At 38.8% G+C, this 14584-nt stretch overlaps 1 protein-coding gene across 1 annotated transcript in view; it reads right to left on the bottom strand.

Moving 5' to 3' along the window:
* The window catches only part of LOC309964258 (bile acid-CoA:amino acid N-acyltransferase-like), a 49032-nt gene that overhangs the window by 27277 nt on the left and 7171 nt on the right, over positions 1 to 14584 (bottom strand). The window contains 1 exon segment of the mRNA XM_082843086.1: positions 154 to 666. Coding sequence (XP_082699212.1) covers positions 154 to 580 — 427 coding nt within the window. The 5' untranslated portion in view covers positions 581 to 666.

Genomic DNA, 14584 nt, shown 5'->3' with positions numbered 1-14584 from the left:
CGTTCTTGTTCTGACCCAAAGTTAACTCTGATTCTGAGTCAGGAAAGGAATGCTCTCTATTTTATCCACATCCAAGTAAACTTCTAGGAGGATAAGGGATTTAAAAGAGGAAAAAAAAAAAAAGATGACAATAACCAGGGTAATTCCACTCACCTGGAGGGAGAAGGAGGGCTCCCCGAAGGCGGCTTTCTTTGACTTGGATTCGGGTGACACCAGGTGCTACATACCACCTCTCCAAAGTCAGGCTGACCTTTGGAGTAGTGATGGCGGTGTGGGTAACCATTACATCTGAATAATAAAGTTTTAATTGGAACTGCAAGGGGTTATTCATAACATCTCTTTTCAGCAGTTTAGTTAGTATCTTCTCAGATTTCAGGGACCAGAGGAGACCCATAGGGTGGACTCCTACATAATCACCTCCAAGAGAAGATGCATGCTCTAGGTCCACCTCACCAACTTCACTGGCCCTAGAGTAGGCTTGAGAATGAAACAGGATTCCCTTTTCATCTTCCAGTGATGTCCAAAGAAGCACTATCTGAAATGGAGTTAGGTCTTTAGCTATGCGCTGGCTCATCAACATGAGTGCACTTGCAGGGGTAGCTGTCAGCTGAATCCTTGTTACAGTGTGGCTCCTTGGATGATTCTTCACTAATGCCTTCAGTAAACCTCAACACAGAAAGAAATATGGGAGAATGAAATAAGGCAGTGATAAGGTTAAGGAAAAGTAAACTGGACCAGGAATCAGGCTGCTTGGGATTCAGCTCTAACTCTCCAGTTACTTAGCAAATATCCTGATATAATCTTCAAGTTCAAGATTCCTAGGAGTGTTCAACAAATTTCTAGAAGATATATAGCAAAGTGATAAGTTTCACAACAATAATGATCCAAGGCTGAGGAAGCAGCAGTCAAAATATGCATGAATGATATTAACACATCCAAGGAAAACATCACAATCTGCCATCTAGAGCCTCTGAAAAGTCAAGTACAATGGAGAATAGGAGTGAGAGGTGGGGTTGAAAGCAGGGGGACTTGATGAACGTCTCTATGTAAGAAACAGGTGACTCTACTACTAATGCCCTCCCCGAGTCCTGCAAATAGAATGCCTTAGCATCTAAAATTTTACCTACAAGAGCATAAAAAATAGAATGATCTTTCAAAAGAATGAGAATAAAGTCTCTCGGGAGAACAAGGAGGCTGACATGTTGCTCCCTAGGAAAAAAAATACTCATAGCTTTGTAGTTAGGATTTACCCAGTCCTAAGCAAAAGGAGAAACTGACAAGCCCTTCAGGTACACAGAAGTGTTTTTGTTTTGTTAAACTCATTAGATTGCCAAGAATGCAAAGAATCTAAATGAATTAAACTCTAGCAAGTGACAAGCTCCTCATAGAAGAGAAGAAATTTTCACTCCTACGTGGTGACTTTCAATTATGACGAAGCAACAATAACAACAAAAACCCATAGAGAAAAATAAAGAGAAATCCATAGAAAATTTAATGCACTTAAGATGCAGATCGTCAGACTAATAATTGAAAAAGCAAATTGCTGTTTTTTTAGAAAGGTATTGTCAAGATAAAAGACACAGACAGATTGAAAATAAAAGGGAAGAAAAATATAGGCAACACAGATACTGAACATAAGAAAGCTAGTGGGGCTATATGTATATCAACTTTATATCAACTTATATCAAGACTATATACAGGACTTCCCTGGTGGTCCAGTGGCTAAGACTCCGCACTCCCAGTGCAGGCGGCCTGGGTTTGATCCCTGGTCAGGGAACTAGATCCCACATGCTGCAACTAAGAAGTTCACATGCTGCAACTAAAGACCCCGCATGCCACAATGAAGATCCCACATGAAACAACGAAGATCCTGTGTGCTGCAACTGAGACACAACACAGCCAAATAAATAAATATATTTTTTAAAAGACTATATATAAGTATATATTTATATATATACTTATTTATAGCCATTTATGTCAAGACAAAGAGTATTACTAGAGATAAAGGGGAATATTTCATAATAATAAAGAAATCAAGTCATCAAGAAAATATATTTTTAAACGTATATACACTCTGTAATAACAGAGTTTCAAAATACATGAAGCAAAATTGAAAGAATTTTTAAAAATCCATGATCATAGTTGAGAATTTTAGCAACTGTCTCTCAGTAAATGACAGTTCAAGTCGATTTTAAAAATTCAGTAAGATACCAAAGATTTGGACAACACTCCCAACCAACTTGATCTCATTGACATTTATAAAACACTATACCTCAAAACTGAAATATATATATTCTTTCTAAAGAAACCAAGTACTGATTTCTGCTTAGAATGTAGGCAGCTAGAAAGAGTGTTGTTCCATCAATAATAACAAGAAAATGTGAATAATCTTGAAAATCATAACTTATATTGAATCTATCAAAGAGGTGAGGTTGCAGGGCCACTAACTAGCCTGAAATGTAAGAAAAGAAGGGTGCCTTCATGATGAAACAACCTGGTAAACCTGCAGCAGAGCACAAGATGGGGCCTCCATACAAGCAGATAACCGGAATTCAGCTAAATTTTCAGTGAATTGCTAAAGGCTGTGTGAGCTAGCATAAACACAGAAAACACCCAGAAGCTGCAGACACAAGAGAAGTTTGCACCCAATAACAGGCTCTTCTTTATGTACCTCACCAGATGGTTATGAGAAAGATTGGGGTAGGACAAGAAACTGGAAAAATGTTTCCTGACTTGGGCAGTCCTGGAGGAGGGTAGCAACCACCACTGCAAGAAAGGCACAAAGCCCCACCTGAACCTTTTTTCCCTGAGGAATAAAATCCTTAAGCCACTGGGAGAGAGGATGACCAACTGAGCCAGTTTCTTAGGACTGAAGCATTTCCCAAGATGCAGGACTTTCAGAGCTAAAACCGGGACAGTCCCAGAAAAATCAGGAGGAGTTGGTCACCCTACTGGAGAAAGAACACCAAGTCCTGTCACTCTCAAGGCACAGGAGACCTACTGTTGCTGGAGGCAGGAAAAAATGAATGGGGAAAAAACAAAAAGCAAACAAAAAAACCCTTACCCCTGGAGAAGGACAGGAAACCATCCTGGACTCAAATAATTAGAGGTCTCTCATCACTTGGAGAGGGCAGGATCACTGAGAAATCTCCACCCCCAGACAGCAGGGCACAGGGCCTGTCAAAGACTGAGGCTCATCTAGGATAACAGAAAACTATCATGACCTCCCCACCACCAGGCTAGTGAACACCAAGTAACAAGCAACAACAGTCTACCATTTAGGGTGTGTAAAAACACGGAAAGAGACGCTTTCTCATGTGCAGGCACACAGGGAAGGCCTAAAGTTGAGGGTGGAAAGTGAACATTGAGAAAAATCCTCTAGCAAACCTACCTCCTTCTAAACACAGTGTAACACCAAAAGATTTTGAAGTTGGTGATTATAGCAAATATAACCATAGCAAAAATGACAACAAAAAAAATGAGCTCAACTCTTGACTAGATTGACCCCACTAACAGACCAGCAGAAGAGGTATTTCTAGTTCAAGATGTAAATATTTATATTGATTTTTATTGTTCTATATACCATGTCTGACAATCAATTAAAAATTATGAGATGCAACTCAATTGCAAAAATAAACAATCTGATTAAAATATGGGCAGAGGATCTAAATAGATATTTTCTCAAAGAAGGCAAACAGATGGACAACACATACATGAAAATGTGCTCAACATCACTAATCACCAGGGAAATGCAAATCAAAATCACAACTGTTAGGACAGCTATTATCAAAAAGACAAGAAATAACAAGTGTTGGTGAGGATGTGGAGAAAAGAGAACACTTGTGCATCACTGACAGGAATGTAAATTGGTGCAGCCACTATGGAAAACAATATGCAGGCTCCTCAAAAAACTAAAAACAGAACTTCCTTATGATTCAGCAATTCCACTTCTGGGTATTTATCCAAAAGAAATGAAAACACTAATTCAAAAAGATATCTACAGCCCCAGGTTCATTGTAGCATTATTTATAATACCCAAGACATGGAAACAACTTAAGTGTCCACTGATGAATGAATGAATAAATAGTATATATATATAAAATGAAGTATTATTCAGGCATAAAAATGAAGGAAATCCTGCCATTTGTGACAACATGGATGGACCTTGAGGGCATTATGCTAAGTTAAATAAATCAGACAGAGAAAGACAAATACTATATGATCTCACTTATATGTGGAATCTAATACAAAACAAAATACAAAAACAAAAAACCCCCACTGAACTCATAGATACAGAGAATAGGTTGGTGGTTTCCAGAAGCAGGGGGTAGAGGGTGGGCAAAAATGGGTGAAGGTTGTCAAAAGGTACAAACTTTCAGTAATAAAATAAAGTAAGTCCTGGGGATGTAATTTACAGTGTAGTGACTATAGTTAATAATACTGTATTGTATATTTGAAAGTTACTAAGAGAGTAGATCTTAAAAGTTCTCATTGCAAGAAAAAAATTTTTTACCTACTGGTGGCAATGAATACTGGCTAACTTATTGTGATAATCATTTTGCAATGTATGTATCATTGTGGTAATCATTTTGCAATGTATCAAATAATTATGTTGTCCACCTATAACTAATATAATGATATATGTCATTTATATTTCAATAAAAAAGAAAAAAGCTGAAATTCAAGCACAGGATTTGATGGTAAAAGTAGCTAACAGCCAACAAATGTTCAACCAAGCCAGGTATGTTATGTCAAGTTTAGGACCAAACCTGGAAGATGAGATGGGGACATCTGATGGATGCCCCAAACAATTTTCACTCCCTAGAAGTTTCTGAACATTCTGTATTTGCTGAAGAGGCCCACCCTTTGCCCACTAAGAGCTAGAACTACCCTCTCTCCCTTTCTCCCACCCTAACATGAATAAAGACCATATACAGGTCTTCCCCCATAAGGCAACAGGTACCTTTGGAAGCTGTCCCCATTCTGGCTACCAGGCCTATAATCAAAATTGAGTCACAGCATAACCTGGCTGGGGCTACGTAGGGCCTGATGGAGGGAAAAAAATGGACTATATACAAAAGTTGCTGCACAACCTAGCCAAAAATAAAAACTAAAAAATTGTCAGACACAAGAAAGCAAAGAAAAAAAAAATGGCAAAAGACAAAGCAATCAACAGAACTAGACCTGGAGAAAACCCAGGTAGAACAAGCAGAGAATTTAAAATAACTGTGAATAATATTAAATCTTGCTATAGACTGAATGTGTGTATCTCTCCAAAAATCCATATGTTGAAGCCTTAATCCATATTGTGATGATATTTAGAGGTGGGGCTTTGGGGAGGTAATGAGGTTTACATGAGGTCATGAGGGTGGAGCCCCTGTGATGGGATTGATGTTCTCATAAGAGGATGAGGAAGCCAGAGCTTGCTCGCTTGCTATCTCTCTGCCATGTGAGGATACAGCAAGAGGACTGTCTATAAACAAGAAAGAGAGTCCTCATCAGAACTCAGCTATGCTAGCACCCTGATCTCGGACTTCCAGTCTTCATAACTGTGAAAAATAAGTTTCTATTGTTTAAGTCACACAGTGCATGATAGTTTTTATAGCAGTCTGAACTAAGACAAAGCTCTAGTGAAATGGGTGGACAACATGCATGAATAAATAGATAATTTTAACAACAACAACAAAAAGGAAACCAAATGGGAATGCTATAAATAAAAACAAAAAATCTAAAAAACCCCACAGCAACAGAGATAAACAATGATTTCAATGGTCTCATCCACAGCACATAGCTTGGATAAAACCACCAAACTTAAAGATAGGTCTAACAAAGAGGGAAAGAAAAAAAAGCAAAAAGAAAAAAGGAACAGAGCACACAAGAATTGTGGGATGATAAATCATCTAATATACATGTACTTGGAAATTCAGAAGAGAGAGATGATGGAACAGAAGAAATATTTGAAGAGATAAAGGCCAAGAATTTTCTAAAAATTGTAAAAGACATCAATCACAGACAAAAGAATCTCAGAGCAGCCCAAGCTGCTCTCATTTTTTTTTTTTTTTTTTTACATTTTAAGGCAATCGGAGGAAGAAAAAAAAACAAAAAACAAAAAACCCCACAACCCACATTACATACAGAGGAACAAAGAAAAGCTTAAGTATACTCCTTAACAGAAACTATGCAAGTCAGAAGAAAATGGAACGACAAATCTTGCAGAAAGAAAGGTTTAAAGAACATAAAACCAGAATTTTATATGCAGCAAAAATATCTCTCAAAAATGAAGGAGAGTGGGAGGGAGACACAAGAGGGAGGAGATATGGGGATATATATATACATATAGCTGATTCACTTTGTTATAAAGCAGAAACTAACACACCATTGTAAAGCTATTATACTCCAATAAAGATGTTTTAAAAAAAAATGAGGGGCTTCCCTCATGGCGCAGTGGTTGAGAGTCCGCCTGCCGATGCAGGGGACACGGGTTCGTGCCCTGGTCCGGGAAGATCCCACATGCTGCAGAGCGGCTGGGTCCGTGAGCCATGGCCACTGAGCCTGCGTGTCCAGAGCCTGTGCTCCGCAATGGGAGAGGCCACAACAGTGAGAGGCCCGCGTACCACAAAAAAAAAAAAAAAAAAAAAAGAAGGCGAATGCACACAGTTTTGCAACTTCCTGTGAACCTATAATTATTTCAAAATAAAAAGATTTTCGAGACTTCCTTGGCAGTCCGTGATTAAGACTCCACTCTCTCAATGCAGGGGACATGGTTTCAATCCCTGGTCAGGGAACTAAGATCCCACATGACACATGGCATGGCCTAAAAAATAAAAAAAAAATTTAAATAAAACAAAATAAAAAGATTTTCAAAATAAGGGAGAAACAAACATTTATCATACTAAAACTAGTAGAATTCATTACTAGGAGACCTGAACTATAAAAAAAGTGTTAAGGGAAATTCTTCAGGTGGAAATAATATGACACTAGATAGAAAATTGGATGTACCTTGAAAGAAATGAACATCCCTGGAAATGGTTAAAATAAAAGCTAATATAAAATTTTTCCCTTTGATAATTGACTCTCTAAGACTCACCTGTCCAATAAAGTTCACACTAGTCACAGGGGGCTATTTCAAGGGAACACTTGAAATGAGTGCCCTACATAATTCACGGCATGGGATTTCCCTGGCGGTCCAGCGGTTAAATCTGCCTTCCAATGCAAGGGGACGTGGGTTTGATCCCTGGTCAGGGAACTAAGATCCCACATGCTGTGTGGCAACTGAGCCCACATGCCACAACTAGAGAGAAGCCCGCATGCCACAACAAAGAGCCTGCATGCTGCAACGAAAGATCCCGCATACTGCAACGAAGATCCCCTGTGCCACAACTAAGACCTGATGCAGCTAAATAAATAAATAAATAAATAAATAATTCATGGGTCAAAGAAGTAATCATAAAGGAAACAGGAAGACATTTTTTATTAGAGGATATTGAAAACAAATTACCAAAATTTGTGTGAATTTAGTTTTTTGAGGGCAGTTACCAGCCTCATCTGCAGACACTCATACTATCAAAGTCAGGGGCAGAATGAACTATAAACTCATGCTTTGTGGGCTCCAGCTTATCCTTTCTCTGTTCTACACCCACCTGCTCTTCCTAACTGCCTGCCCTACAAACTTCAAGTTCTAAAGGTCCATCATTAGAAGCAAGGACAACAACCCTTCAGAGGCAGTTAAACCAGTTCCCACAATGGTGTAAGGTCAAAGTCTTAAGAATTATACATCAGTGGAGCTGGAGAGGTTGAAGGAAAGATTATTTATTGTTAATTGATACTTCAAGCAAGTTAAGTTCTGAAACTGCTACTGGATATGCCACATGTTAATCCTTGGGCATTTTTATAGAGAGAACTTGGTGGTACGGCAGAACCTGGCACTACTGCAGTTGAGGAATGAATAGGACAGCTTAATTATTCAAGAATGAGGAGAGCAATACGCTGGTAGCTGAAAGAAGCGTCAAGGAGGAGTTTGCTTTGTGTCCTACTTTGGGTTCCTCCAGAAGCCTACTTTGAGGTAAGAACTCATGAGCAAGTAGTTTATTTTGAGGCGATTCTAGGAAGTGGAGTGGAGAAGAGCAATGAGAAATATCCAGTAAATGGTTGGTTGAGGGTTTCTCCTGGTAGTGGTAGGGGAAGGGTTGCGTTAATTTCCCACCACTTCTAACCTGCCAAGTGGAGAGGTAAAGCTGAATCTGAATCCAAGTTTCAGATGTTGTGAGTCAGGCCTGTGCACTAACCACAAATGCAGGTAGGGGAAGGCAATGCCTTTGTATTTTGTTTTTAATGAGTGTGTCTGTGTGTGTATTGAGAGAGAGAGAGAGAGGTAGATATGAGATGAGGCATGAATACATGCTGAGAATCAGCCTAGAGAGAGAGAAGCACTGAGAATCGGAATTTGATGGTGAATAAGACACTGTTCTCTGAAAAGCTTAAAAACAAGTGATTTTATAGCCCCAAAGTACAATATTTTACTTGTAAAAATATTCAAGAAATTGAGTCCTTAAGGTCACACAGAAATACATGGCAGAGTCAGGAATGGAATTCATATCTCCAGCTCTGAGTTGTAATTGATTAGAAGTTCAACAAGAATTTATCAAGGGTCTATATATGATAATCACTAGGAAATTAGTCTTTGCCCTAAATAAATCTAAAGATGTAGTATTCCTTCCACACATTATCAGTTAAGCTTCTCTTTAAGTATCACATGAATCAACCAGTGTATCCATACAGAAAGAAATGGAAAAGTCATTAACTTTAGTTCAATTTATACTTCTTTTCAAATGTTATCACTTTTCCCTTCATTCCTGAATTGCATAAATATGACATGTGGTCAACCTTCAAGAAATATTTTCACAGAATGTAATTCTAATGTATCATTAGTCTCACATTAAAAGAAAATCATCCTTCAAACAAAATAAAAATAGGACCACAATTCAGCTAAGAGAGTTTCTTCTGTAATATTCTAGGAAACAGTCTTCAAAATAAGAGAGAAATATAAATGGAAATGGGGGATATAGAATAAAGAAAAGTTAATAATTTCAGATAGCCTTTCATTTTCCCTCAGAAATATAATTTCTGGCTTGATGTCTTCATAATCACAAGTCTCTACTGATATCCTTTCTAAACAAAATTCAACTGAAAAGATATACCCTTATCTAAACACTCTTGGAACTCCACAGCTCTCTGAGATTATAAAATGAGTAAAAAGACTATCTGTCCTCATGAACTGCTAAATTTCAAACATTGGAGTTAAAAATCAGATTTACTTCTCATTCAAGAGCTGATTTTAACCCATCTCCAATCAGACCAGAAGAGACAGCCCTGATTACAAGACAAAGTACCTGACTTTTTCTTCTTGAGCCCTTTTTTCTAGCAGTAAAAGGAAGAATGGCACTACCTAGAGCTGTCCTGGTCAAAATCTCAAATATGTCTTTTGAGTTTAACCAAGCTAATATAAGTGAAATAACAGATTACTGCCCACTTCTTGCTCTAGTTTCCTATTAACTTTTAAAACTTATAGACTCCAGTCCCCTCCATTTTTCTCTCTTTTCCTTCTCTATGCTCTCTAAATCTTCTCCTCTTAGGAATAGCCCTTACATTTGCCCACATATTTTATTAATTATTTTAATTAACAAATTTGACCTCTATTGGGCATATCTTTCCTCTACAAATAAAGAAGAAGTCAAGGGCTTTGACCTGCTACCAAAGGGTTCTGAACTAGCCAAGAACTACAAATGTGGTCACAGTAACCGACAAAATACTTTTTCTTGGGCACAATTTCTACTTTCAGAATTTGGCCAACACCAAATCTCCCACCAATTCCCTTCCCCTCTCGACAAATTAACAGGGGTCCTTGAACTAGCTATAGAATGGAGCATTAGTGGGATTTTTCATGACAAGAAAATAAAAGCACTATCTCCATAAAACTATGAGCCCTTATTTATTTGAGGTGATGGACAAAGCATTTCAAAATTACAAACTTAAGGAAACTATTAGTAAATTTAACTTCCTTAGTTTTAAGGACTGCTGATCAGCCAAATACTCTATAAAAAACTTTCAAGCTCAAGCCGCTAACTTGCAATAGACTTATGCTACACATAAAACTGATGAAGAATTATTAAAGAGAATAAAGAATTCCTTAAAAAATCAATTTATAAAAATCTCAGTTGAATGTAAGAAAAAGACTTACACAGGAACTTTACAGAAGAGGAAACACAGTATAAGCATGTGGAAAAAAAGGCTTAATCTCATTAGTCATCAGAAAAATGCAAATTAAAATCATGGGATATGTTTAGACCTACAAGATTGGCAAAAATTAAAAACTCTGAAAACAAGAAGGGTGAGTTAGGAAGTGGATCACCAAGACTCGAACTCTACTAGAGGAATGTAAATGGGTGCAACCACTTTAGAAAGCAATTTGGCACTATCTACTAAATGTGACAATACAAATAACTTTTGAATCTGCAATTTCATTTCTAGGGATATACCCAAAAGAAATGTGTGCATAAGTGCATCGAGAAATATGTACAAAAATATCTATAGCAGCATTTTTCAAGATATTAAAAAAGGAAACTAAATATCTATTAACAATAAAATGAATGAATAAATTTTGGCATATACAGTGGCATACTATAAAGCAGTAAAAATAAATGAGTCACAGCTACATGTAAGAACCTGGATGAATCTCAACAAACTTAATACTGAGTGTTAGGTGCCAGTCATAAATGAATACACATAAATAAATATACATAAATGAATCTTATAAATTTATATGTGCTAACGTAAAACTATAGAGCATACTTTTAGAGTAATTCTTCAAACAAAAGCAAGGAAGGGATTACCAAGCTTCAGGATTGTGGTTAAAAATTATTAGTGTAGTTCACATTGACAGACTGCAAGTAAATGGAGGAAAAATAACATACCATGAAACAGTAAGCAAAAGAAACCCAAAGTAGCTATAGTAATGTCAATAAAGTAGATTTCAAGACCAAGAGTACTATCCGAGATAAAAGGTAGTGAGACAAGATCATAAAAATCATAAATCCTAATAAAGGATTCCAAAATATATGGAGCAAAATTTGACATATTTAAAGGTAGGAATAGACAATTCCATAATCATGGTTGGAGATTTTAACATCCCTCTCTCAGCAATGGATAAAACAACTTAACTAAGATCAGTAAAGTCACAGATTTCAACAACACTATCTGTAACCTTGACCTAATTGCTATTTGTATAACACTAAACCCCACAACTTCAAGTGCACAAGGTATGTTCAGCAAGACAGGCCATAAACTGTGCCATAAAATTAATCTTAGTAAATGTAAAAATATTGAAATCATAGATTTTCTTTTACCACAATGGAATTAAATTAGAAATTAATAACAATAGGATATCTAGAAAATCCCCAAATGTTTGAAAATTAAACACACTTCTAATAATTCGTGGGTCAAGGAAGAAACAACATCAGAAATAGAAAATACTTCAAACTGAATAATAATGGAAGTACAATATAAAAAATTTGAGGATAAAGTTAAAGCTAAAAAGGGAAGTTTATTATTTTAATAGTTATATTAGGAAAGCAGGCCTTAAATGGCCTAAGGCTTTACCTTAAGAAGCTAGGAAAAGAAGAAAGTAAACTCAAAGTAAGTAGAAGGAACTAATAACAGCACATACCAATGAAATAAACAATAGAAAAAAATTAACAAAGACAAAAATTGGTTCAACTTCAAGCTAGACTGGTCAAATTAAAAACAAGAGACAATACAAATAACAAATACCAAAAATGAAAGATGGCTTATCATTGCAGATCACAGCAGACATTAAAAGGAAAATGAGATTATAACAACTTTATGCCAACTAATCTGACAACTTAGATGACATGAATACATTCCTTACAAAATAAAATTTACTGAAAAATTGTTTCAAGTAAAGATTAAGTAGACATGATAACAAAATGTAAAGCATGAACCAGGAATAGATCCTGGATCAGGGGGTGAAATTGCTATGGAGCTCATTACTGGGACATTGTTGAAATATGAATATGAATAGTGTATTATTAGTGTTGCTTCAGTGTTAAATATTTAGAACTTGATATTCCATGATAGAAGGAAGCAGAAATTTGATGGCAGCTGCAGTCTGCTCCTGTACAACTAAGATTAACACTGGAATTCTATGGAATCAGAAGTTAACTTTACTGACTACTTCTGAATTCATAAACCATTCAAGTAAAACCTTTAGGACCTTTGCACTGTGAAACAACCTAATTAAAATGAAAGTAATTGTAGATAAGATTTATTTCATGCATGCAGATATGATTGAGTTAAAGGTACCTGTCACTTTATACTGTAGGATGCACAAAACACATAGTAATGGGATTACAAATCAAAGAAGCAGGACTAAGTTGGCCATTCCTAGGTTTAGGGTCAAGACATTTACAGTGGGAGGAGCTTCAAGACGGTGGAAGAGTAAGACGCGAAGATCACCTTCCTCTCCACAAAAACATCAGAAATACATCTACGTGTGGAACAGCTCCTACAGAACACCTTCTGAATGCTGGCAGAAGACCTCAGACTTCCCAAAAGGCAAGAAACTCCCCACGTACCTGGGTAGGGGAAGAGAAAAAAGAAAAAACAGAGACAAAGGAATAGGGACGGGACCTGCACCAGTGCGAGGGAGCTGTGAAGGAGGAAAGGTTTCCACACACTAGGAAGCCCCTTCACAGGCGGAGACTGCGGGTGGCGGAGTGGGGAGCTTCGGAGCCACGGAGGAGAGCGCAGCAACAGGGGTGTGAAAGGCAGAGTGCAGAGATTCCCGCACAGAGGATCTGTGCCGACCAGCACTCACCAGCCCGAGAGGCTAGTCTGCTCACCTGCCGGGACGGGTGGGGGCTGGGAGCTAAGGCTCCGTCTTAGGAGGTCAGATCCCAGGGAGAGGACTGGGGTTGGCTGCGTGAACACAGCCTGAAGAGGCAACTGCGCCACAGCTAGCTGGGAGGGAGTCCAGAAAAAGTCGGGTGCTGCCAAAGAGGAAACAGACTTTTCCTTGCCTCTTTGTTTCCCGATGCACCAGGAGACGGGATTCAGAGCACTGCTTAAAGGAGCTCCAGAGACAGGCGCGAGCCGTGGCTATCAGAGCAGACACCAGAGACGGGCATGAGACGCTAAGGGTGCTGCTGCCACCACCAAGAAGCCTGTGGGCAAGCACAAATCACAATCCAGACCCCCCTCCTGGGAGCCTATGCAGCCCACCACTGCCAGGGTCCCATGATCCAGGGACAACTTTTCCAGGAGAACACACGGCACGCCTCAGGCTGGTGCAACGTCACGCCAGCCTCTGCCGCCGCAGGCTCGCCCCGTATCCGGACCCCTCCCTTCCCCAGGCCTGAGTAAGCCAGAGCCTCCGAATCAGCTGCTCCTTTAACCCCGTCCTGTCTGAGCGAAGATCAGACGCCCGTAGGCGACCTACACACAGAGGCGGGGCCAAGTCCAAAGCTGAACCCCGGGAGCTGTGCGAACAAAGAAGAGAAAGGGAAATCTCTCCCAGCAGCCTCAGGAGCAGCGGATTAGAAAGAGAAATTTCTCCCAGCACCCTCAGGAGCAGCGGATTAAATCTCCACAATCAACTTGATGTACTCTGCATCTGTGGCATACCTGAATAGACAACGAACCATCCCAAATTGAGGAGGTGGACTTTGGCAGCAAAGATATATATATATATTTTCCATTTTTCTCCTTTTCTTAGTGTGTATCTGTATGGTTCTCTGTGTCATTTTGTCTGTATAGCTTTGCTTTTACCATTTGTCCTAGGGTTCTGTCTGTCCGTTTTTTTGTTTTGTTTTGTTTACTTTAAGAAAATTTTTTCTTAATATTTATTTTAATAACTTTATTTTATTTTACTTTATCTTCTTTCTTTTCTCCCTTTTATTCTGAGCCGTGTGGATGAAAGGATCTTGGTGCTCCAGCCAGGCATCAGGGCTGTGCCTCTGAGGTGGCAGAGCCAAGCTCACGACACTGATCCACAACAGACCTCCCAGCTCCACGTACTATCAAACGGCGAAAATCTCCCAGAGATCTCCATCGCAACGTCAAGACCCAGCTTCACTCAATGACCAGCAAGCTACAGTGCTGGACACCCTATGCCAAACAACTAGCAAGACAGGAACACAATCCCATCCATTAGCACAGAGGCTGCCTAAAATCATAATAAGGCCACAGACACCCCAAAACACACCACCAGACGTGGACCTGCACAACAGAAAAACAAGATCCAGCCTCATCCACCAGAACACAGGCACTAGTCCCCTGCACCAGGAAGCCTACACAACACACTAAACCAACCTTACCCACTGGGGACAGACACCAAAAACAACAGGAACTACAAACCTGCAGCCTGCAAAAAGGAGACCCTAAACACAGTAAGTTAAGCAAAATGAGAAGACAGAAAAACACACAGCAGATGAAGGAGCAAGGTAAAAACCCACCAAACCTAACATATGAAGAGGAAATAGGCAGTCTACCTGAAAAAGAATTCAGAATA

The sequence above is a fragment of the Leucopleurus acutus genome (assembly GCF_964270905.1).
Source record: "Leucopleurus acutus genome assembly, chromosome: 7".
Classification (NCBI taxonomy): domain Eukaryota; kingdom Metazoa; phylum Chordata; class Mammalia; order Artiodactyla; family Delphinidae; genus Leucopleurus; species Leucopleurus acutus.
The sequence above is the reverse complement of the archived record's forward strand: the minus strand, read 5'-3'. Positions and strand labels throughout refer to the sequence as shown.